This window comes from Capsicum annuum, chromosome 6 (genome assembly GCF_002878395.1).
Source record: "Capsicum annuum cultivar UCD-10X-F1 chromosome 6, UCD10Xv1.1, whole genome shotgun sequence".
Taxonomy (NCBI): Eukaryota; Viridiplantae; Streptophyta; class Magnoliopsida; order Solanales; family Solanaceae; genus Capsicum; species Capsicum annuum.
This window is the reverse complement of record NC_061116.1, coordinates 220,249,844-220,276,547: the sequence shown is the minus strand read 5'-3', so window position 1 is coordinate 220,276,547 and position 26,704 is coordinate 220,249,844. Positions and strand designations below refer to the sequence as shown.

Here is a 26,704-nt window from a genome sequence, read left to right as displayed (position 1 = left end):
TTCATCCTCCTCAGATAAGTATTCGGCCAATTCACAATTCTTAGCACGGACCCCCGTTGCCGCCCATTGCTTCAGTTTTACCCCACTTATTTTATTTAAACTTAAAATGCATAATTCGCTAGCAGGAGTCTGATGGGTAGCCATGGCAGTCTTTGACCTGAAACCACATCCACAATGTTCACATATCTCATAATCTTTATGCATCTCTTTAGAATGTTGTTTACGCTCTCCTACACTCGTCAGGTGCAAACCACACACGTTACAATCATAAAGATATACTACTTCTTTATCAGCAAGCGGCCTCTGCTTTCCTTTAAGCACCGCAGTTTTGTCACGGTCATACCGTGGACGGTTTCTTGTAGAGAAGAATGCAAGAGTATTGTTTTGAAAATCTTTAATCTCTATCTGTTTCTTCACCCTATCATCAGAAGTTCTTTGAAATGACAGAGAAACAATCGACCTGAACCTGTAAACGAAAATGATTACTTACAATATATGCAAATAAAAAACGTAGAAACTCCAATATGCAGCTTATCTTATGAGTTGAACGAATATATAAATTGCTGTTAAAAGTTTCACCATATCTGGGGCGCAGCTTTAGGTGCAAGAAGCTGGATCATTAGATTCATAAAGTAATTGAATTAGGCATTTCTAGAACAGAAATAGATCCCACTTGAACTGTGACTTAACACATAACTTGAAGTGTTCTTTGGATTACGAACTTACGGATGGAGGAGCACAAGAAAATACTAAAAATCAGTAGATACAGAAAGCAAAAGAGGAAAATAAGATCCACTGCAGGAATTACGATATATGAAAGCAAAAACTCAAAGTATGTAGCCTATTTATATGTATTAAAACGAATTGAGGAAAGAAAAATCAAAATATTAGTTAAAAATTTTCACCATAAACATTCATAAACAATTTGAATTGAAGCATTTTTAGACCAGAAATGGATACAATTTAAACTGTCTACTGAATACTGAAGCTTCAGAGATGAAGGACCTTCGGATTACAAAATAAAAGTGAAGGCTCAGAGAATACTGAAGCTCATTAGATAGAGAGCAGAAACCGAAAAGAAGATCCACTACAGAAAGTGCGATATGTGAAAGTAAAAAACGCAGAAATTCGAAACCTGTAGCTTATCTATATGTATCAAAAATAATTATGAAACGAAGAGAAGTCAAAATAGAAGTTGTAGTTAATAAATCTCACCATAGTTGGCCAAACGGAGCTTTGCTAGCTAGAAGCTGGATCCGTGAATCCATAAACAATCAGATTCTAAGCACTGAAATAGATCCAATTTGAAATATTAAACTTACATACAACTAACCGGAACTTCAAATTGCAAAAAATTGGATGAAGGAGCTTTAGAGAGCACTGAATATCATTAGATAAAAAAAAGTGAACGAAGACCTAGCGCAGGAATTGCAATATATGGAAGTAAAAACGCTGAAACTGTAGTGAAATAGAAGCTGTAGTTAAAAAATTTCACCATATTTGAAGCGGAGCTTTACGAGCAACAAGCTGGATAATACATTCATAGACAAATTGATTCTAAACGTTTTTCAAACACAAATAGATCCAATTTGAACTATGATAACTCAACATAAAATCAACTGGAACTTCAAATTAAAAAAAAAAAATCGTATAAAGGAGCTTCAAAGAACAGTGAATATCATTAGACAGCGAGCAAAGACGGAAACGAAGATCTAGAGCAGGAACTTAGAATATATGAAGTAAAAATGCACAAACTCAAAAATTTGTAGCTTAACAATAAGAATTTAACGATTACAAAAATGAAAAAATGGAATAACAAGTAGAAATTCATAATTTTCACCATATTTGGCGGAGTGGAGCTTTACGAGCAAAAAGCTGAGAGAACATTTTGCCTTTGTGAAAGTAGGAGATTTCAGTAATGAAATTGCAGAGAATTTTGAAGGGGCAAGGTATTGTATATATAGGTGGAGAGAGAGAATGATCACATGCAAAATGAGGAAGGTAATAGCGCGTGTGTTTAGTGCCTGTGCGTCTGCAATGCGTAACTGTATTGTGTATACACCCGCCATTTATAACAGATTTTGCAGAGACTAGTGTGGGTCCCACCCCTATAAAAGAATATGAATGTTTCGAGGACTTGAATCACAGCTTAAGTGATGGAATTTTTGTGCTACTAGTCGCGAATGGCTAATTTAATTGTTAGTTAAGTGATTACACCAAATCATAGAGGAACCACTTAACATGACCATGAAAAAAATGTTACTAGTAAATCGAAGCATGAGATTTACTCCTTTATTATTTGAAATATTTGGAATTTATCATTGGAACAGGTGAAGGTGGGATGGTGGAGTCGGGACTAGTTGGAAAGAAGACTCAAAGATCTTTCTTTTCATAGGTCGCAGCTCTCCCATTTTGTTATATTAACGGAGTTATGATCGTTCGAAGTTGACCCAAAAATTCGGCTAACCTCAGTAGTTTGTGTGCAGGAAATTTTCCTACACATTTACTATTCCCAAATATCCCGGCCACCGTTTTATAGTTTCGAACGTGCTCGATTATATCCGAAACCTATCCGATTTTGGAAATCTTTATATCATTGGAAAGCTTATTCAATAACCTTCGCATGGAACCATCTACGAGCAAATTCCGGTATAAATAAAATAAAAAATTAATTCCATAGAAATAAGACCAATACACGTACTTGAATATGGGGTGTTACATTTTCAACTTCAGTTTTGTATTGCCTAAAATGCTTCTATTGCTTCATCCTTAGTATTTAACAAATAGACATAACAATATCTCGTGCAATCGTCGATAAATGTTATGAAATACTTTTTCCCACCACAAGATAGTGTTGACTTCATATCACAAATGTTCGTGTGTATTAAGTCTAAGGAATTAGAATTCCTTTCGGTGGACTTATAAGGATGCTTTGCATACTTTGATTCCACACACATTTGACACTTTGATTTATTGCACTCAGAGTTTGGTAAAATTTCTAAGTTAATAAGTTTTCGTAATGTTTTGTAATTAACATGGCCTAAACGTTCATGCCACAAATCAGAAGACTCAAGCAAGAAAGAAGAAATTGAAATTTTATTTATTTCAACATTCATTTTGCATAGACCCTCATTGAGGTAGCCTTTTCCTACATACACTTCTCCTTTATTCTTTCTTTTTCTTTGCGTTAGCCACTGCCCTTGTTCCTGCACCTGTGCAGAATTTTTTCTTTGTTTTGGATTATTGTTTGTTGGTTCATGGGTTGTTGTTGCTTTTGTGTTGGTGTAGTATCATCACTGTTTGCTGTAGATTGCAAATTTTCAGCATCTACCTTCTTTTCCTGCTCCTTTCTTCTCTTGGTTTCATCATCTTTTGCTTTAATCTTACATGTCAAGGTCTCATGTCCTTGATGCTTGCAATAAGAGCAAAAGAAAGGAACCCCTTCATATTCCACCTGCTGCCACTTTCCAGCCCCATTTTCATCCTCATCAAAGCCTAACCACACATGACTAGGTCTTGGTTTAGTAAGGTCAAGTTGTATTTTGACCTTAGCCATACTTCCCCTAGTCTTTTTGTATGTAGCCAAGTCTAGAAATAGAGCTTTACCAATGGGTGATAGCAAAGGTCCAATTATCTCCATGCAGTAGCAGTGCCACGGTAGTTCCGGAAGCAATACACAAACCGGAACCAATGGTGTTTCTTGATCAGGTCTGAAAATTGGTGTCCAGAGTTGAATTCTCATAAGCTGACCTTGTATGTACAGTACGGTGACATGATCAAATTCATTGTCAAGATCAATGTACACATGTTTTGAATTAAAGTGAGACATTTTCACTTCTCCTCTAAGCTCCGTTTGCGCCAAGAATTCTTTCCGAATCACCTCCGTTTCATGATTATCAACAACTTCTTTGGGATTCAAAGTTGTGGACAGATTTGGAAGGGTTGAAGGTAGGTGTTTTGATTCAAAGTTGGAAGAAACTTGCAATGGCTTTGAATTAGGAATGTATGGTTTATTTTTGGATAGGTTTTTGGTCAGTGACTGATTTTGGTGGAGTGTTTTTGGAGCTTGCATTATTTTTGTTGGACTGATTTGGGTTAGTAGCAGAATCTACAACATCATTCACAACATCTACAACGTCATTCACATCTCCAACACCAACCAAACCCCCAATATCACCATGATTTCCTTCCTTAGAGGATTTTTCAGCAGCACCAGCAGATTTAGAAGTAGAAAATGTACCATTATGATGCTCAGCTGTGTAGACTGCATTAACATCAACATTCACCACGTTAATTTCATCGGAATGAGAATTAATTGACCTTCGCACAGAATCAGCCATGGCAAGCATAGGAGAATTACTCGTTGAATTTTTCTGGCCATGATCAGCCGAGCAATTTGGGTTTTGAACAGTGGCAGCGCCGTTGCCGGAATTCGGGTTGGTGGAACCCTAATTCCCAAATTGGAAGGGTTGTGAATTGAATTCGAGGGGGCTTTTGATGAATTGGTGTTACTGACCTCATTTGGAGTGGAATGGCGTTGGAAATTTCGAAATCGGAGCTCAGTTACGGCGGCTATGTGGTGGCCGGAAATCGGCAGTGGCGGCGTGGTTTTCGAACTCAAATTGGCTTCAATAGAAGCCATAATTTTTGGGGGTTCTTGAGGGGTTTTCGTCGGGATGGGAAGGCGGTTCTTTTGGTGGTGGTGCTAGGTCGGTTGGATCTCCGGCGCGGCGGCGCTAAGGTGGCCGGAATTCTCCGCCGCAGGAGGGTTTTTCGAACTGAAATTGGAGGGGTTTGGGTGGGTGTTTTTCAAATTGGTTTATAATGAGTTAGTGTTTTTCATTATAAACACTTACAAGTTCTCTTCTTCCACTAATGCGGGAGAATTAATGAACTTTCTTTTAAAAAAAAAAAGTAGACTTTTTAATTTAAGAGTAAAATTTCTATATTGGTGTTTTTCTTCTCTCCACTGTTTTCCCTCCATTTTTCATTTACATATACACCTTGAACCCAACAAAATCTTTATTAAAAAAATAGGATGAATTGATATATAATTGTTATATTAAAATTGACTGCACATTCAACTTTCACGAACCATAAAGCTAGAGATATTCTTTAAATTCATTCGAAAATGACTTTCTATCAATGTTATTTCAATTTGACATTAAACGTAATTTGGATATGCTTATTTTTCAATTTATACTTGCATTTTCCACTTAAAATTCTTAATTCATTGCACCTATGCGATGATATCATTCTTATCTTTTTAAAACATTTTATCGATTAGCACGAAAACAAGTATAACAGTAAGCAAGTGATTATAAAAAGTAAGATCATAAATTAAGAATACAAAAAATAATTTCCTCCAAAATAACTCCATTCCATCAAACCAAATACATAATACATGAACAATCTTTGCATAAAGAATTGTCCTTATAAGAAAATTGAAAAGGATAATTAACTACTTTCCAGAATAAACGTATTCTCTCTTTCCTTTGCTGCGAAGGACATGCAAGATATCATAATTAGACTTACACTAAATTACGTTAGCCGACTCTCGTTCCATTGTTATGGAAGACATGCAAGTTATCATAATTAGACTTGTACTAAGATTAGGCTTTGCCTACACCAAAATTTGGGCATTAAGAAGTTTTCACCTTGTCATCCTGTCGCTAGCAAAAGCTAAGCACTTGACAAATGCAATTCATTTGAATCATGATCCATGATGGCCTTTTTATTGATTTTGATGATGGATCTCTCTTTAAAAGATAGGATGAATTGATATATAGCTGTTATATCAAAACTAGATGCACATTCAGTCTTCACGAATCAGAAACTGGAAATATTCTTTAAATTCATTCAAAAATGATTTTCAATAAATTTTATTTCTATTTGAAATTAAATATAAGTCGGATATGCCCATTACTTTTCAATTTGGGAAAAGGACAAAAATAACACCTAAAATTAAAATAATTTTACAAAACTAGCACCTAAATTTAAAAACCCGGTAAATAGCCAATAAGGGATTCACGCGAGAAACTGAGATACGTTTGTCACTGTTCCACGTATTCCCCTATACTTTCACCGTTCATGAAACCACTACTCATATTCCACCATGAAAGATCAGTAATTTTCTGTTATCTTCGTCATTTTCTCTATCACATAAACATCATTAAATCTTTCATAAAAAAAAACATGGAATCAACCCAAACACCATTAACATCGGTTGACTCCTTCGCCACCCTTCCACCATCGTCTTTCACTATTAAAATGGACAATAGCTGCTGCTAAACCAACTATGTAACTAGCATCAAACCAACACCCTAAATAACATCTAAATTTGAATTGTTTATCATCCAAAGAGAACACCATAAAACACTTTGATTTTTCTCTTTTACAGTATAAGCTCATAAATAATGAAAGCACATCGAGTTTACAGCGGAGGAAAAGCAAGAAGAAAATTTGGGGTAAATGCAAAAATAACGTATAGATCAATAAAAAAAATGGAGAAGAAAACCTGTTTTGAAAAGAAAATGACAAAAGAAAGGTATACATGTAAAATCTGCAAAATGGAGTTAATTATAGCCAATAGGCTACACAATGAAAATAAAATGGGTCGAGGGTATATGTTATGTCCAATTGATCAAACTTGGACCATTATCTTTGCTATTGACCAGCGGATGTTTTTTTCTCTTCTAAACATGTATCAATCTAGTATAAGAGAGTATCAATTGAGTATATGAACACTGCAAGTGAATCAATGTAGTATAAAAGTGTATTAATGTGGTATAAAAGAATATCAATTGGGTGTAAGGACTGCATGTGCTTGCATAGAATTTTCTTTCTCTTTTTTAGAAAGTGTATCAATATAGTATAAAAGTGTATCAATTTGGTATAAAAGTGTATCAATTGAATATAGAGATTGTATGTGCCCAATTGGGCCAAATGGCTAAAAAGGGAAATTAAATTGGACCGACTGACTAAGGTTGTCCACCTTTTCAATTATGGGCAATTTTATTTTTAAATGATCAGCTCATGTCCTTTTCCCTTTCAATTTAAACTTGCATTATCCACTTAAAATTCATAATCCATTGCACCTATGTAATGATATCATTCTTATCATTTTAAAACGTTTATTGATTAGTACGAGAACAAGTGTGACAGTAAACAAGTAAGCAAGTGACTATAAAAGGTAAGATCTTAAATTAATAATACAAACTCCATTTTAGTAAACATTAAGAGCATATAAATAATTTCCTCCAAAATAACTCAATTCCGTCGAACCAGATGCATAATACATGAACAATCCTTTCATAAAGGAATGTCCTTATAAGAAAATTGAAAAAGATAATTAACTATTTTCTAGATTAAACGTATCCTCTCTTGTATCAAATTCTCTGTTCAATGCTAGCCAGAAATGGATAATCATCCAAATTCAACTTTTCAACAGCAATTTCTGCTACAATATGAGTTTGAATCTAAAATAAAAACCTGTGTAAATACAAAAATGAAAACAAAATACCTTTGAGAGTGGAGTAAGTAATTACTTGCATCTCTTATAAAAGAAGTTGCCTGACTACAGTAATTCGTTTTTTAATATACTATTCAATTGACAAATTAAAACACTTAAATACTCCCTCCGTCCCAAATTGAGATAACATATTGATTAAAAATAATAATTAATAACATGTCTAATTTATCATTAATATTAAAAAAAAATTATAGAACAGTTTGAAATCGTTAGTATACCTTTACAAGAAGAACCATTTAGCATATCACGATTGCAGACGCATTCAATCGTCATGAGAATGGGAGATATTTAACATCCACTATTCACATAAATCAACCAAGTATGATTAAACCTTAAGAAGAATGTGATGCTTATGGTAAATTACAATTATTCTTTGCAATTCACAGTGAAGACAATACACCACACTCATGCTCTGTTTAAGAATTTCAGTCGACGAAATTCTCAATAGCTAAAGTGCTTTCATACATTTGCAGTAATATAACCAAGGCCAATCAATATATATATATATAAAAGACATCAACAGTCAATCCTATATGGTATGCTCTAGAAATCTATTTATCTTTTTTGTGGATTTTTTTGACCTTTTTTTTATTATTTGAATATTTTTCTCTTTTTATTATTTAGTGTCTTCAATAGAAGTAATTATTTATAACTCTTCAATTATACTCTTAATAATATCAATAAATCCAACCTTTTAATCTTCATAACCATCAAGATTTAATTTACAAATTTATGACACCTTATGGTATTCCTCTATTTTGCCTATATAAATTCATAGTTTGTTTCATCAAAATTCTCATTCAAGATTATTTTGTTTCATCAAAATTCGCATTCAAAATTATTCTTTCTCTTCTCCATCACCATATAACTTGTGAATTAATCAAAATGTGAAAGAAAAAGATAAAATAAAGGTAAGAAAATTTTTATTTCCAGGATTTTTTTATTTTTTTTTGTATCTTTTATGTGTTTGATTATTCTTTTAGTATACTTATATATTTATATTATGATTGACAGTAAATTTATATTATCATATATAAGAAAAAAATCATTTTAAGGATCTTTCTTTGCATCTATTATTTGTTTGGCTATATTTTCTTTTAGTATACTTATATACTTGTATTATAAAGGTAAGAATTTTTCTCATGTGTTTTTGAAAGTGTGCAATTTGATGAAATAAGCTCCTGATCAATTTAGTGGAACAAACTTTGAGAGCTACGTTTCAGGGAAATATTTTTCATGTATAGTCATGTTTATCAACAATAGATTTGTATCATGCAAAGTAAAGAGAATTTTTCATATTTTGAAATGTTAATGTCAATTATTTGTTTTTAGTATAACAATATTACATTCATGAAAAACATTCTTAGTTTCTGCTTTTTTTTTTTTTTGGTATTCTATATCTATATATACACACAAAGTTCGACATATGATACCGATGACGAGCATTCATATTTATTTTTCTCATTTTTTTGACATTTTTTACTCATCAATTTCAATAATATTTATATTTATAAAAAATCATAATCCATTACCAATAAAAAAGCAATCTTTAAAGAAAATCCAAAAAATACTACAATTAAAATTTACTACGACAGTCATCATAGTTCAAAGTGCTAAATATTTATCTTTTATTAATTGTTAAAATTGTTACTATAATTAATAAATAATTATTAATAATTTTAAAAGTTAATTTTTAAATCAGACACACACAGATAATTCATAATTATTATTCATAATTTTGTTTTGGCTTCATATTGATAATGAGGAAGTGTCAAAGACTTAACTTGAAATTTAGAATATTTCTTGATTTCAAAGTTGAAAATAAATTATCTTTAGACGTTGTTGCTTGAATATGATAATATATTTCAATAAATTATTATTTGCAAGCATTATAATTTGGTTTGAATATCAATATAAATTCTGAAGAAGAACAAAAATAATCGAAGAGGAATGAAATTGGATGAATCTAATAGAGGAGACAACAAATTAAGTGACAATAATTGAACTTGATGAAAGTTACTTTTTGGGAATGTTTTTCGAATGTAATGTTTGATGTCTTTTATATTTTTATTGAATTTAACAAATAAATCATATGTAAAATTTTCAATTGACTTTATATTATTGACAAATAAATAATGGCCTCTTGAATTGGAATATCAGTTCATATGTTTTACACCCTTTTTAAAATGGTTTGAGAAGGACAAAGAGTATTGAATATATATATATATTCTTATTTCACTTTTTTCTATACACAACATGAGAAAAGAAAAAATTTAATGATAAAAGCCTAATTATCGTTAAATTATATTTTTTGAATGACAATTATTAGTGACAATTGTATTTTAATAATTCCTATATAAAATTTTCTTTGTATTATCTTTTACAAGTGTTTGTTTTCTGAACTTTTATTACCCTTAGCGTTTAAAAAGTTACTAGATATGTTTAGATGAGGAACTGGAACTATTTAATTTATAAAATTTGGATCATAATATTTTTTAGATTTATTAAATTCTTGATGTACTATTACATAGCGTATCAAATAGAGTTTTTAATAAAAAATAATCTAAAATTATATAACATGCATAGAGATGTATAAAATTAAGTATATTTAGAAGATCAAAATCTTTTGAAGAGAGAAAATTTGAATAAATTACACAATAATTGTAAGTAATGACAAAGATTTAAAATATTAAATTTAATTTATTATAATATTAAAATTAAAAAAAAAATTAATCAATTTTTACATATTTAACACGGAATCTTATGAGCGCACAAAGTGCAACTTGTCTCACTAGTTACATATTATACACCAAAGCCTTCCAGCTTTTACATAGACCAAAAACCCAAAAGATCCCCCAAACTAAAAGCCTAAGAGCTAGTAAACTTAGTGACAACTTTGGTCCCTTCAGAAACAGCGTGCTTAGCCAATTCACCAGGCAACACAAGCCTCACAGCAGTCTGAATTTCCCTAGAAGTGATAGTAGGCTTCTTGTTGATCCTAGCCAATCTAGATGATTCCTGAGCAAGCTTCTCAAATATATCATTAATGAAACTGTTCATTATACCCATTGATTTGCTGGAAATGCCAATATCTGGATGCACCTGTTTGAGCACCTTGAAGATGTAGATCTTATAGGTTTCAATGCTCTTCTTTGCCTTCTTCTTCTTCTTCTTGTCAGCGCTGCCAGCATCCTTTGGGAGCTTCTTCCCGGCTTTGGGCTTCTTCTCAGCAGGAACTCCCTCAGCCTTCTTCTCCTCTACTGGCTTTTTCCCAGTTGCCTTTGGTGCCATTGTTGAGAGATTTCACAGAGTGATTAATGGAAATTGTGATGAGGAAAATGCGTGAGTGATGAGGCATGGAATCGGTGAAGTGATAATTATATAGGGTTTCGATTCTGTTGTTTGATTGGTTACATTAGGTTAGCGTGGATCATGAATGTTAACCGTTGATGAAGGGGGGAATGGACGATCAGTAATGGCTGTATTAATTGTTTACGAAGTGAAAAAATACTTCCTCCCTCACCTTTTCCTTTCCCAAAATATTTCCTCCATTTATTTTTATTTATTTATTTTATTGACATCAAAATTAAAAAGTAGGAGATGATAGAAGTAAAATTGAATCATAAAAAAATTAAAAATAAATCGTATTTAGTACTAAAAATAAATAGTTAAAAATAATAATATATTATTATTTTTATGTTAAACAAATATTGTTAGACAACCCAAAATAAAAAAATGAACAAGTAAAGATAAACAGAGAAGTATATTCTAAATTTTATTTGTTGACTCGAGAAAATTATTTCTTTTCTAATTTATCCTTCATTAATTATATCATAAGAGTATCTTTTTCAAGTTCATCAAATTATAAATCACTGATGGGCGTTTCATGATAAAATATGCTTTTTATTTATTATTCTTTCCTCACATTTTACTTGTCCCAAATTAATTTGGTACATTAATTAAAAAAATAATTAATAATATGGCTACTATACTATGATGTTTACATTATAATTTGAAGAAAAAGTAATTAATATAAAGGATAAAATATGGGGAAAAATTTGTCTCTTATTAATTTATAAAAAATGACAAGTAAAACGAGAAATCAAATTAAAAAATTTGAGATAAAGTAAAATAATATGGGAGGAGTATTTATTAAGGGTGTACAACATCTGTTATGAATCAATAAAAATAAACATAAAAAATACTACTAAGAAAATATTTTTTCTCCATCCAATTTAACTTTTTTAAGTCACCGACAACTCCAGCGAAAGGAGGGAGAAAACAAACGAAAATGAAGAAGATATGATTTATTTGAGTCTTCTTGGTTTAGAATTTCAAGTGAACAACATGGCTTTGTGGAAAAACTTGTTCCAACCAGATTTCACCTAAATTATAAAGAAATTGAATAATTTATTTATATGAAAGACCCATCCTAAAGAGTAACAATCAAAACTCAAATTAACTAGCTCAAATAAGGTTTAAAATTACAACTCCAAATTCAAATTCTAAACTTCATTCATTAGACTCAAACAACTAGATATGATTGTTTCAGTATTATGCAATAGGTGGTGAAAATTTTCTTTGCTCGTCCTTCAATAGATGCTTCATGTTCTCCTTAGCTAAGTATAAATTTCTGACTTGATGAATTCATTCCATGTTAAATAAAGGCATAATAGCCGCCACTCTTTTCTTTGTTGTGAAGGACATGTGCATTATCATAATTAGATATATGCAAAAATTATGTTAGCCGACTCTCTTTCCTTTGTTGTGAAAGACATGAAAGTTATCATAATTAGACTTGTACAAAATTGAATGTTGTCTACATCAAAACTTGGGCATTAAAGAGTCTTCACATTGTCATTCCGGCCACTAGCAAAAGCTTAGCGCTTGCTTAGCTTGACAAGCGCAATCCCATTTGAATCATGGTCCATATTGATCTTTTTATTGATTTTGATGATGCATTTCTCTTGAAAAAGTAGATGAATTCACATATGTTTGCTATATCAAAAAATTAGATGCGACTTCAACCTTTATGAACCAGAAAATTAAGATATTCTTTAAATTCATTCAAAAATGATTTTACATAAATTTCATTCGATTTGATATTAAATACTTTTAAGCCAAAAAAAAAAGATTTGCCATTAAATATAAATCGGATATGCTCATTATTTTCAATTTAAACTTGCATTATCCACTTAAAATTCTTAATCCATTGCACCTATGTGATGATATCATTCTTATCATTTTAAAAAGTTTTATTGATTAGCACGAGAATAAGTGTATAGTAAGCAAGTGATTATAAAAAGTAAGTTCATAAATTAAGAATACAAATCCATTTTAGTAAACATTAAAAGCTTAAAAATAATTTCATCTAACTTAACACAATTCCACCAAACCAAACAAATAATACATGAATAATCCTTGCTTAAAGAAATGTCCTAATAAGAGAATTGAAAAGGATAATTAACTACTTACCAGATTAAACGCATCCTCTTCAATAATTAACCACTTCCTCTTCAAAATTGAAATGTCCTCTTCAATTTTGTTATCAAATATTAGATAACAAAATTTAGGCAAACAGAGAAGATAGAAAAGAACCCAAAAAAAAAAAAAAAAAAACAAGAATAATTTAAAGAACAGAAAACAATTATATCATTTTGAAATGATTTGCATTTTGACAAGGCAATAATATTGGATATTTTCTTCCACAGAAATAACAGTTAAATGTATTTAAACTCCACACCAAGACTCAAAAAATTTATAGAACAGTTTGAAATCGTTGGTATAACTCAAAAGTATGATTATAACTTAATCAGAACGGTGTCATGCTTATGGTAAATCACAATTATTCGTTGCAATTCACAGTGACAATACACCAAATCATGCTCTGTTTAAGAATTTCGGTTGACAAAACATAGAACGCCAATATTATCGCCACAATACGATAAACAAAATAATAAGTAACACAGAATTTCACTAGATAATAAGCCTTGATTCATTTGCAGTAATCATAGTAAGACAATTACATATCAAACTTCCAAAACTAGGAACCTTTACATAGACCCAAAACCCCAAAGATCCCCAATTTAAAGCCTAAGAGCTAGTGAACTTCGTAACAGCCTTGGTCCCTTCAGAAACAGCGTGCTTAGCCAATTCACCAGGCAACACAAGCCTAACAGCAGTCTGAATTTCCCTAGAAGTGATAGTAGGCTTCTTGTTGATCCTAGCCAATCTAGAAGCTTCCTGAGCAAGCTTCTCAAATATATCATTAATGAAACTGTTCATTATACCCATTGATTTGCTGGAGATACCGATATCTGGATGCACCTGCTTCAGCACCTTGAAGATGTAGATCTTGTAGGTTTCAATGCTCTTCTTTGCCTTCTTCTTCTTCTTGTCAGCGCCGCTGGCATCCTTCGGGAGCTTCTTCCCGGCCTTGGGCTTCTTCTCAGCAGGAACTCCCTCGGCCTTCTTCTCCTCTACTGGCTTCTTCTCAGCTGGCTTTTTCCCTGCTGCCTTTGGTGCCATTGTTGAGAGACTTTACAGAAAGATGAATTGGAATTTAAATGAAGAGAATGCGTGAGTGATGAGAAATGGAATTGGGGGAAGGGAGGATTATATAGAGTTTTGATTCTGTTGTTTGATTGGTTAATTTCGGCTAACGCGGCTCGTGAATATGAACCGTTGATGAAGTAGAGAATGGACGGTTAATATTGGCTATTGCATATAGTTTCTATCCACGTGGTCATCTGTGATTCGATACTTTTGGTTTTCGCGGATCGCTGATTCGATGGAGTAATATTAATCGATTGTGCGTTCTTGGCTATGTAATTTAGGTGTTTGCCTTTTTAGTAAATCAAATTTCTTATCTTTACCTTCTACTTTGATTTGTATTTTTATTTTGATAATGCCAAGTAAAATTTTAATGTTCAAATAACTTAGCTTTGAATTATGTAATTGATTATTATTATTATTATTATTATTATTTAATTCAAAAATCATTAAGATGGCTTGATATATTACATTTGAATCTTTAATTCTTCAAAAAAAAAAAAAAAAAAAAATCTTCCGTATCATGTGTTCAAAATTATAAGTAGGAGAATCAAATAAATTAGAAACACAAAGAAAAATATTCTATAAAAACATTCGAGTCTATAGAATATGTATCCTTAAAAAATTTAATTATCTAACTTTACCTAATATGTTGATTATTTCCTGCAAGTAGGGCTGTAGAAAAACCGAACCGACCGATACACCAAACAGATAAAAATATTATTGGGTTATTGGTATTAGGTTATCGGATTAACAAATTTTTATTGGTTTTATAAAAAAAATTATTGGGTAAACCGTTCGGTATCGGTTTTAGCTTATTGGGTTATCGGTTAAACCGATAAACCAATAAGAATACACTAAGTTATTGTTTTATCCCTATTTATTTATATATTTAAATCTATCTCTCTATATATAGAGAGAGATAAATATGTGTATGTATATAGATTATATGTACTACAAATTCATAATTCAGTGATTCACAAAATATTAACCTATTTTGGGCAACAAATGCATAATATAAAGTTCGGCTATTATCGTAATAAAAACTTGAAACATTTATAGCTTCCAACAGTTAGGCTTCAATTTTTTTCCTAACTAACATTCAGTTCAAGTTTGAAGATTCCTGTAAACTAAAATGCATTGCGTAGGTTTTTGCGGTAATTAAGATTTCATTTTTTTTATGTTAGTTGTTACTATTTCTATTTTATAAATATTTTCTTATTGGTTAAACCGAAAATCGAACCGTTAAGGACCAAAAACCGATAAACCGAAACCGATAAGAAAATATCTTATTGGTTGGTCATTGGTTTTACATATTTAAAAATCAAAAATCGATAAATCGAACCAATAACACGTAAAACCGAACCGAACCGACCGATGCACACCCCTACCTCCAAGATAAGAAAGAGTATACATGTTGAAGTAGACCGGTAGGGGCCGTTTGGTGTGAGGTACTAAGATAAGTTATCTCGAAATAAAATAATAATTTCGGGATAAACTTTTTAATACATCGTTTGGTTTGGCAATACTTGGGATAACTTATCCCGGGATTAATAATAGTCCCGGGATAAGTTATACCACATATTTGGTGGTATAAGTTATCCCACCTTAATTTATTCCGGGATAAATTATAAAATGACAAAAATACCCCAAATCCATTGCAAACACATTTCTCCAATCTTTTTCATCATCTTTAATTATTGCTTTTGAAATTGAAAAAAGATTATTGATATCTACTTGATTATCTAAAACGTGTTATTTATGACAAATTAAAAAGACTAAAATATCTTATTTTGAAACGAAGGAAATATATGACTAAGAAAAATTAACCTATTATTAATTAAATTTTACATTTTTTTCATCCCATTATAAACTTATACGCTATTTTCTTATATAAAGGATCAAAATATAAAATTAACAAATTAAAAAATAAAATATGTTAGATTCATACATTAATAAGGATCAAAACAAGGTACTATAATTTTTTATACATCCAAAAAAATGTAGGTACTATAATTTTTTAAGCATAGAAAAATGAAATTCAACATCAACTTTTTCCTTTCAAGTATTATTTTTGTGAATTGATAACACAAAAAGTTCTTACTACACAATGAAAAGATTAATTAAAGTAAGTAGATTTTATAATAATAATTACTATTCACTAGTAATCTATAAAATATTTTAACAAGTACAAAGGCATTGTCTAATTTTAATACACATTATCATTTCACAATCGACTCTATTGTTCAATTACATATTTTAAATTAAATAGTTTTTTAATAACTTGAAAATTGATATTGTATATATCAATTAAAATGAATTTTAATATTTTATATTATATGAGTAATATGTGTTCAAATGAAGTGACATAAACAACAAATCTTCTTTTACTTTAACAAACTTAAGCTGGAAGTTTTTAATTCAAACTAAATAAGTTGTAGTAAGATTTTTTTTAAAACGCACACAGTATAATCATGGGAAGGCACATGCAAAAAAATTAAAGTTAAATAAGATGAAAGATTTATTTTTAAAATACACACGATATAAACATGAAAATGCACACACAAAAAAAATAAGCTAAATAAGATGGAAGTTTTATTTTTAAGAATAAATATTTAAAGCTTGAAAACAAATATATATAAACAAAAAAGAAGTTAAATAAGATAGGGGTATTTTGGTAATCAAATACTTTATTCTTTGAAATTATACCATGCATATTAATTTGAAAACAACAAACCAAACACTTAATAAAAAATAATCTCAGCATAACTAATTCCAGTATAACTTATCCCATCATAACTTATCCCAACATAACTAATCCCAATATAACTATATTCCCAATCAAACGACACCGTAGTGATACCTCAAACAACCAACAATTTTGTCAAACTTGAAGACGGAATGAAACACACAAAGTATGTGACTGAAAAACAAATATACAGAAAATCTATTATTAAATATGAGGCTAGTGTGACGCCCCGCGTCACTACCCATTAAATTCATCCAGTTTTGGACACAATTCCGAACGTTTTGGGTGCATTTCGGAGCCCGACGGGATTTCCACAACGTCTCTTGACAAGGCCAACGTGAGGGTATCTTTGGAAGGTCAAATTACAAGTTCGGATCAACATTTATGGGGCTTTGGAGCCAAATAGGCCCGTGACACTAGTCTTTTATTGCAACTCATTCAAGATAAAAGAAGTTGTTCAAATGATATCTTTTCTTCTATTATCTTTTTCGAAGACAGAAATTCATTTCTCATTCATATAGCACTTAAAACCACTATAAAGATATTGGCAGGAATTTTATTAATTTATACCCCCTGGAAATGACTATATTCTCAGACAATGCATAAGATTATTTGGAGAATATCTTTTTCTTTTCGAGCTCTGGGCATGAAAAGGGAGCGCTATCTCCCGAATGGGGTTCTACTTGGCGCGAATTTGAATTAATCGAGCTCCAATATGGATACCGTATACCGGATGGAAACCAAAAAAAATAAAATTTGATATTGTTAATTGAGTTGTAACATAATCAACCTAATCAGAGAAGGTCCCATGATTTAAATATGACGAGGGACCACCAAGAGGCATGTGTTAGCCTCCTAAGTTTACGTTTTAATAATAATAAACTAATGAATAGATCTTTGCAGGATATTGAAAAACTTCTAATGATGGAAAGATGAAGAAAGCAAGTAAGGAAGCCGGCTCCAGTAATGGAAGGAGGTCAAATTATGATCCGCGGCATCCAAGCGAATCAATCAAAACAAAAACAAACGGAAAGAGGATCCCGATCCCGAATCGTGGCAGATCAGATCAATCACAACGAAGTAAAATAAAGAAAAGATCACAAACAAACTTGCAAAAGTATCAATCACTACAAGACCAAAAAGAAGAAAAGATGACAGACATATATAATATGGACGAGAATAAAAGCCGTATATGGATATATCTGATATGGACATATCATACGGCTACTTTCCTCAATCAAGGAATCAATTCAAATCTTTGATTGAGAATAAATCTCTTGGGTTTCCTTACAAAGAGTAGCAGTTGAAAACTATTAAAGAAGAAGACTAAGGATGCACAACGTTACGCAACTTCAAAGAAGAGTTACAAAGTGGCTTAATCTTAGTCTCACGAAGCTCTGTAATTCTTAGTTTACAATTGTTGTATAAAGAGTAGGATCTAGTCAACTTCGTAACTGAAGCAGTGTCACAAGATCTGAAGAACAAAATAAGTCTTCAAAACTTGTTTCCCATAATTGTACTCGAGCCCGACATTGAACGATTAAGGAAATACTGAAACCCAAGGTGAATGGAAGTAGGCACTACATTGATGTTACGAACCAGGATAAAATTTGTGACTTTACTTTAAATTCGATTATTTATTACCTTGAATCTTGATTATTTCGGACCTAGTCTATTTTGTGAAGTGTATTATTCTGTAGGAAAGTCGACTGTGAAAAGCCAATAATCGACTCACAGAAAATTTCCAATTCATCCCCGCCCCTCTGTTGAATTTCAGCACGCACCTTAGGTAAAGTATGTAATCACGCAATACTGCTTCGTGCAATAATTTTATTACACACATAGAACTAGAAAACAGATGTCAAAAACCAAATTAAATTATTCTAATTGCTAAAGCTTGCGCTGAGAAGTGGTGGCTGTAAGGGGCCAGGTAAAAAATGAAGCGGAGGTAATACTTTAAACTTGTGCTGTGTTTACAAATTCAAAATGAAGAAACATAGAACACCAATTGTTTCGCAAGAAAATAATAAAAACTGAAAGAGATCCAGCGCAGAAATTCAGCTGGGAAAATCTTTGATTCATTTGCAGTAATGTTACCAAGGCCTATCAGTATCAAACATCCAAAACTATCATTCTTTACAACCCAAAAGAGCTGGTGAACTTAGTAACAGCCTTAATTCTTCAGAAACAGCATGCTTAGCTAATTCTATAAGGAAAAGATTTTGTTTCGATTTGACGATATACATCAATCGGACAGCTCACTATTATTTATTCGAACATGCATTTTCATCTTCAAATTTAGTTACGCGACGCACCTATATGTTAATATCATTTTACAGCGTTTTTATTGATTACAAAGAGAACATGTGTGATTGAAAGTCAGAGAACACAAAAAGTGATTCATAACTCAATTCCATCAAACCAAATTGACAAATATATGCTCTTTGGATTAAACATAAGACTCCAAATTGTGCCTTTCTTTGGATTGATGTCCACTTGCGATTAGACCTACATTTGATTCAACTCTCAAGGATATATCACAATTCACAAACAACTACTGGAATTTCATAAAGAGATCCTACTCGAGTGCATCATTCATCAGTGAAATTTACTTTACACACACTACATGTAATGCTTGCATAAAGAAATGGCCTTAAAAAGTAATATTTTTTTTTTTAAAGGATAGTTAACTACTTCCCAGATTAAACAAATCCTCCAGTTTTCAGGACTACTTCCACAGTCAAATGATTCTGAAACGCACTAGAGCTTTTATTATATAGTGCTGCAACAATGAATTGCTCTCACACGATTGTCGCTTTCATTACACTGAACTTTTTCTCTTCTTCGTTCAGTTGCCTCCACACCACTCCTCATAGACTTCAAATTCTCTGCTCCTAAACTCCTCGTAACTTACTTCATGGACTCACTTACTACGAATAAGCTCAATTCGATAGGCTACAAATAGATAATCACCCAAGTGCATTTTTTCAACTGAACTTTCCACTAAATACGACTTAGAATCTATAAGTTAAAAGTTTGTAACAACAAATATAACATGTTGCCTTGAGATGTGGTGTAGTGACTACTACGACAAGATTTAACAATAATTATCCCGAACAGTAATATCAATGATAACGATAAACACCCAAATTGATATAAGCCATTACAACAGTAAGAGGATACAGGGAGAGTTTTGGGAATGAGTGGTGTATTGTTTATTTAATTATAATCACAATTACCCTGCCTTAATCCTCAAACAAACAACAATATTTTCACTTGTACAATTAACTATTTGACACTTGTATCTCAACACAGGCCCAACAATAACATTGTGTTGGATTGTTTAATCAATTGATCCCAGATAAACATTCCCAGGCCCAGGCCCAAGTGCCTCATTTTGGTCTGCTATATTCACATGTGGTGAAGGGAGTAAGTCATTATTTGCAAACTTCAATCACTTTTCAAAGTAGTTGGCTGATTAAGGTTAAAAAAAAAATTTAAAGATTGATACACAATCAACATTCAACATACTCAAACACTTGTCATTAAGTTAAAGCATTCTGAAAGCATAAATGAGGAAAACAAAGAAGACTAGTTGAATAACGAGGAAAGAACCATCATTCAAACATGATTTGCACTTCAAAGTAGAAATAAATGATCTGTAATCTACAAAAAAATTATAGGGCAACTTAATATCGTTGGTATGCTCTCTATCGAGTATATATCACCAATTTGAATCCTCCATAAATTAATTACTGTCCACATAAACATTTACAATATCAAATTCTAATTACACAATCAATAATAGAAAAATTAAGGCATATTATTTGGAAATGTTAAAGGCATTATGGTGAGACACTTTTGGTAAATTTTGACATTTCTCTGAAATTACCACTGAAGAGGTGATCTTGCTGAAATCAATAAACTACACGCATGTTCTGCTTACACATTCCAACTGAAGAAACATATAACACCAAAATAGCTTCACAAGAATATAACAAAACTAAAACAAGATCAAACACAGAATCATTTGAAGTGATTACATACCAGACATCAAAAATAACTACCAGCCTTTACATAAACCCAAAACACCCCCAAAAGATCCCCAAATTAAAGCCTAAGAGCTAGTGAACTTGGTAACAGCCTTGGTCCCTTCAGAAACAGCGTGCTTAGCCAATTCACCAGGCAACACAAGTCTCACAGCAGTCTGAATTTCCCTGGAAGTGATAGTAGGCTTCTTGTTGATCCTAGCCAATCTAGATGATTCCTGAGCAAGCTTCTCAAATATATCATTAATGAAACTGTTCATTATACCCATTGACTTGCTGGAAATGCCGATATCTGGATGCACCTGCTTCAGCACCTTGAAGATGTAGATCTTGTAGGTTTCAATGCTCTTCTTTGCCCTCTTCTTCTTCTTGTCGGCGCTGCCAGCATCCTTTGGGAGCTTCTTCCCGGCCTTGGGCTTCTTCTCAGCAGGAACTCCCTCGGCCTTCTTCTCCTCTACTGGCTTCTTCTCAGCTGGCTTTTTCCCTGTTGCTTTTGGTGCCATTGCTCAGAACTAACAAAGAGAGGTAAATAGAAATTTTTTGTTTTTGCTTTGGTAAAGTGAATGAGAGAGAGTGACCAGGAAGTTGAATGGAGAATGAGATTTATATAGGATTTTGGATCTGTTATTTGATTGGTTAGTTTCAGCTTAGGAGGACCGTGATTGTGAGCCGTCGATGAAATTGGAGAATGGACGATCAATATTGGCTATTGCAAATAGTTAGAATCCACGTGGTTATCTGTGATTCGCTGACTATGGTTTTCGCGGATCGACGATTTTTAAAGTTCGGCGATCCGTGTGAAGCGCACTTGAATTTTAGTTTTCTTTGTGGGCGGGAAAACTGAAAAGGAACTTGTCCGCTTAATTGTGTTTTTTACTATTTCAACTCCGGCGGTTTATAGGAGTATAATTTAAAGGAACTGGAAATATTTTTCAAAATTGCCTTCTTGAAATAATCTGCATTTTGTTTGAATTGGAAAATTTCTGAAAGAAAAAGCCTATTGTGCTGATTTTGATACATTACAAAACCTTCAGCTTACTTCACATTATTCAATAAAGTTAGTTGCATTGTATAAATTTTCTGACAATTAATTGAGATTTTTTCAAATACCAGTCATAAAATCACTTAAAATTCATTAGCATATGTCCTTTGCCAATTATAAGTGGTTATGTGACCGATATTTGATATCATAAACAATTTTTGCGTGAACCACAAGAATTGTAACAACAATGGGAGTATCAAAATAGTAAGTTTTACCGTGAACATTTCGAAAAGAATAGTTGAGAGGAGGTATAAGGAGGCTTGTGCCGATCTTTGAATACCAATTCAGATTAATGTCACAACGATCAACTATTGAATGCACATTTTTACAAGGAGATCGTTGGAACAGTATAGGGACAATAAGAGAGACTTACTTATGGTGTTCATTAACTTAGAAGGAGCTTACTACAAAATCCTTAGGGAGGTCATTCAGAAATATTCGAAGTTCAGAGGTGTGCTCATTACTTACAATAGAGCAATTAAGTACACGTACAATGAAGACAAGACTCGGGGTAAGATAGTGAACATGACTCATAACACTCATAACATACAATTAAAATGTTAATGCATTCATTAGCTTAATGTGTATTAGTAGTACCTTATTTGGTATACTTTTTTACCCTATCTATAACTAATGCAAGCATTAGTTATACACTCCATTGTGTATTGAGGTGTGTATTAACACCTCAAAATTCATGGCATTAGTAATGCAATGAATCTAATGCATACATTAACATACTTAAAGACCCTATTACTCCTTAAAAAAATTTCCGCATCTTTTCCAACATATATATTGAGGATATTATGTAAAAGTTTTTTTTTTTTAGAAATTATGTAATTCATGTTTTTTTTAATACATCGAACCAAATACTGCATAAGAAAAATACAAGTATAATTAATGCAAGCATAACTAATACAAGCATTATTAATAAACCATATTTTGCATTATTTTAATGTGTATTAGTAGTACCTTGTTTGGTATACCTTTTTACCCTATGTATAACTAATGCAAGCATTAATTATACACTCTATTGTGTATTGAGGTGTGTATTACTAATACCTCAAAATCCATGGCAATAGTAATGTAATGGATCTAATGCATGCATTAACATGCTTAAAGACCCTATTACCCCTCAAAAAAATTTTGCATCCTTTCCAACAAATATATTGAGGGTATTATGTAAAGAAAAAAAATTTAATTCATGTTTTTTTTTAATATATCGTACCAAACACTACATAAAAAAAATACAAACATAACTAAAGCAAGCATAACTAATACAACCATTACTAATACAAGCATTACTAATACACCATATTTTGCATTATTCTTATACACTCTACCAAATGACTCCTTATTGAACGTGATGGGATTGCACTAAGTGTCAGACATTGATCAGTTCCTATGTCTTGATGATGGACAAATTGGCATGTCATATTAAAGGGAGGTGTCATGGTATATTTGATGGATAAATTCCTTATAACCACACCTTAAATTTTTATTATTACTTAAAATTTTATCCAACCAAACTAATTACAAAAATTCATTTTTGCTCAAAATAGTTGCCTCTTTTTTGATACATTTAAAAAACCCACCCACAACCCCTTATTGTGCCACAAATCAAGCCTAAAAATCAGAAAATACATCCCACAATTTTCTCAACTCACTCATTTTGAATTTTCACCATGTTCTCATCTTCATCTTCTACTTCAATATTCAAGTTATAATTTCCATTAACTTTCTTTTGAATTTCCATCATGTTCTCATCTACTAAATTAAATCTAACAACTTCATATTTTTACCATTAACTTTCTTTTTAAATTTCCACAATTTCATTATCATGTTGAGTGAAGTAATTGTTGGAAATGGAAATACCAGTAGTCCATGAATAACATCAATAAGTCCATCAGTGCAACGCGCAAGATAGCAATAATCGATCCAAATATTCGATGATGCAAATATATCAACCATTAACTTTCTTTTTTAATTCCCACCATTTCATTATGATATGAAAGACATTAATTTAAGTGAAAATCGATTGAAATATCAAAATAACCTGGTTATGACAAAGAAGTTATCGATTATTGCATCTGTAAAGAGGAAGAAGCAAGTTACAAAAAATTATTTTTTATGACAATGCACGCGTTCTGATACATCATAAATTTTTACATGTGATTTTTGTCTCTTTATAGATATGATACATTCAATATACTACATCTGATACATTTAATATACCACATCTGATACATAGATTCAAGGCTAATGCGTTATGATACATAATACAATATATACGTGATTATGGTTCAGTTTTATTCTTGATACATGTAATATACTTATTATGATACATAGAGATAATTTTGTCGAGATTTTAGATTTATATGATACATTCTGAAAATTGTATGTGAGTTTTAGTTTGTTTTACACCTGATACATTAAACATTATGAGTATGATACATAAGTATGAGATATATCATTACTTCTGATACATAGTAAATGTCGAAGTTGATTTATATTATTTTTTTCATCCGATACATTCAGCTTTATTTGAACTTTATTTATGTTCAAAAATAATTTCAGATGTTTTAACTGAAGTTTCTGCCATGGATGACATCTCCAACAAATTAACAAAGCTCAATCAATTTATTGTTGCTTTAGAAGAACTCAGAAAAATCAAAGCTTTTAAACGTGAACTGCCCTTTTGTATGGTTCTCCTAAAGGATGGTCAGTTTTTTTCTTCTGTTTTTTCAATTCTCTGAATTATTTTAGGAATTTAATTTTTTTTTTTAATTATTGTTACAACTATTGAATGATTAAAGGAGGAAACTTTGCTGTATAAAGGGAAAGATAAAAGACTTGTGATGGAAGAATTAAAGAGATATACTTACACAATTAGAATCACATTAATTGCTCCATTATTTAATCTTTGTTGTTATTTTTCTTTTTTATAGTCAATTAGTTTGGTAGTTATGTATCTGTAGATTATGTATTCGGACCAAACTTATGTATCATATCCGGGATATTAAGTAATTAATATAAATATTGAGAGAGAGGGTAATTAGGTAGCAAAGTATTGGAATTTATGTTGTTAACCCATATTTTATTCGCAAATAATATAATATGGATGAATGAGACATGTAGAGGAGTTAACAATAGTCTAGGAATTTGGATATAAGACCTTAAAGACTAAATGTTCCAAGTTAAGTATAACTAAAATAAAGTACATGAAGTACAAGTTCAACAACACAACAAATGGTGCAGATGTGGAAGCGGATTTTAATGCACGAGTTATATTTCAATGAGGAAGTTTTAAGCATCTCGAGTCAATATGTCAAGAACAGAGAGATCGACGATGAAGCCACACTTCACATTAGAGCCTAGTGGATGAGATAAAGGTTCGTCCCTTAGATATTATGCAACAAGAACATGTCGATTATGTTTAAAGATAAGTTCTACAGAGCTAGTGACGATTAGATCAATTTTTTTGTATGGGATAAAGTGTTGTTCATCCCAAAACGTGTACATTTAGAAGAAGAACGTAATAGATACGAGGATACTCAAACAAATATGAATATAATATAAGAGATATGACTGAGAACGATGTTATATGTGGCAAGGTAAGATGACCTTCATGGCAGACAGGTTGAGAGAAGTGAGAGTGTGATATCCCATGCATGTGAAGTTAAGATGTGAGAACTCACATTACAAAAACCCAAATCAATTCAAAAGTATTGATGAAAATTACTATTGTATTTGTTTTTTGATCCAAGTCATACCCACAAGAAATTAATCATATGTAAGAGTATTATATTTAAGACTGAAAAAGTAAAACTCTTAGGACTCGTTTAGTATTAGAGATAAGTATAACTAATCATGGGATGAATTCTATGATTAGTTTATCTCATGTTTGGCAGTAAATAAAATTGAGGGATAACTTATCCTCGAATTATTTATTCTGAGATTGTAGTTATTACTATCCCGCATCAAGATCGGAATATAACACACGACCAAAATATGCCCAAAAATAAAAAAAAGTGACGAAAACATGCCATCAAATTGAAGAGTGATAAAAGTAGGCTTGGTGCACAAGAAAAGTGCACCATCCTTTCTTTTTTTATTGGCTTGACTAACGGAAGTTAAAGTTGGATGGTGCACTTTTTTTGTGCACCATTCATTTTTTTTTCTATATGGTGCACTATATGAAAAAAATATATATGGTGCACTAAAAAAAGTGCACCATCCATTATGATAAAAATATATGGTGTATTATTTTTGTGCTCCACTCATTTATTTCTATATGAAAAAAATATGCACCATCTATTTTTTTCAATTATGTGCACTATATGAAAAAAAAAATATATATGGTGCACTATTTTTGTTCACCATCCATTTATTTTTCATATTATGCAGAAAATTCTTACATCATATATTTTTTTTTCATATGTGAACATAATTAGTGCACTATCTATTTTGTTTTTCATATATTGCAAAAAAATAGTGCAATATTAATTATATTTTACATAGTGCACTTATTTTGTGCATTATCCATTCTATTTTATTTATTTATTTCATATATTGCATTATTTAAATGTACTTTTTTTAATATAGTGATTTGAATGTACTTTTTATTTATTTATTATATATAACACTATTTATTGCACTTTGTTTATATCTATTATTTAATTTATTTCATATAGTGCACTTTTTTTTTTTGTCATATATTGTTCTAAAATTTGATTTATTTTTTTTATTTTGTCATATGTTGCACTGTTTTAGTTTAGTATCTA

The 26,704-nt window shown here is 31.4% G+C and overlaps 2 protein-coding genes across 2 annotated transcripts; both read right to left on the bottom strand.

Moving 5' to 3' along the window:
• Positions 1-10,211: 10,211 nt before the first annotated feature.
• On the bottom strand, positions 10,212-14,138 carry LOC107875616 (histone H2B.1). Its single transcript, XM_016722400.2, has 2 exons — positions 13,632-14,138; positions 10,212-10,820 (listed from the first exon to the last, which is right to left on the bottom strand). The coding sequence occupies exons 1-2, from the start codon at positions 14,057-14,059 to the stop codon at positions 10,400-10,402; spliced, it is 849 nt and encodes a 282-aa protein (XP_016577886.2). The 5' UTR covers positions 14,060-14,138; the 3' UTR covers positions 10,212-10,399.
• Positions 14,139-20,691: 6,553 nt separating this feature from the next.
• Positions 20,692-21,474, bottom strand: LOC107873750 (histone H2B-like). Its single transcript, XM_047414074.1, has one exon. It carries the CDS (start codon positions 21,382-21,384, stop codon positions 20,950-20,952), a length of 435 nt encoding a protein of 144 aa, XP_047270030.1. The 5' UTR covers positions 21,385-21,474; the 3' UTR covers positions 20,692-20,949.
• Positions 21,475-26,704: the final 5,230 nt, after the last annotated feature.

Coding starts and splice junctions, on each gene's coding strand:
- LOC107873750 (XM_047414074.1), bottom strand. CDS start 21,384: ATGGCACCAAAAGCAACAGGGAAAAAGCCAGCTGAGAAGAAGCCAGTA.
- LOC107875616 (XM_016722400.2), bottom strand. CDS start 14,059: ATGGCACCAAAGGCAGCAGGGAAAAAGCCAGCTGAGAAGAAGCCAGTA. Junction 10,821..13,631: donor GCTGTTACGAAGTTCACTAG/CTCTTAGGCTTT, acceptor TCTCTCAACAAT/GGCACCAAAGGCAACTGGGA.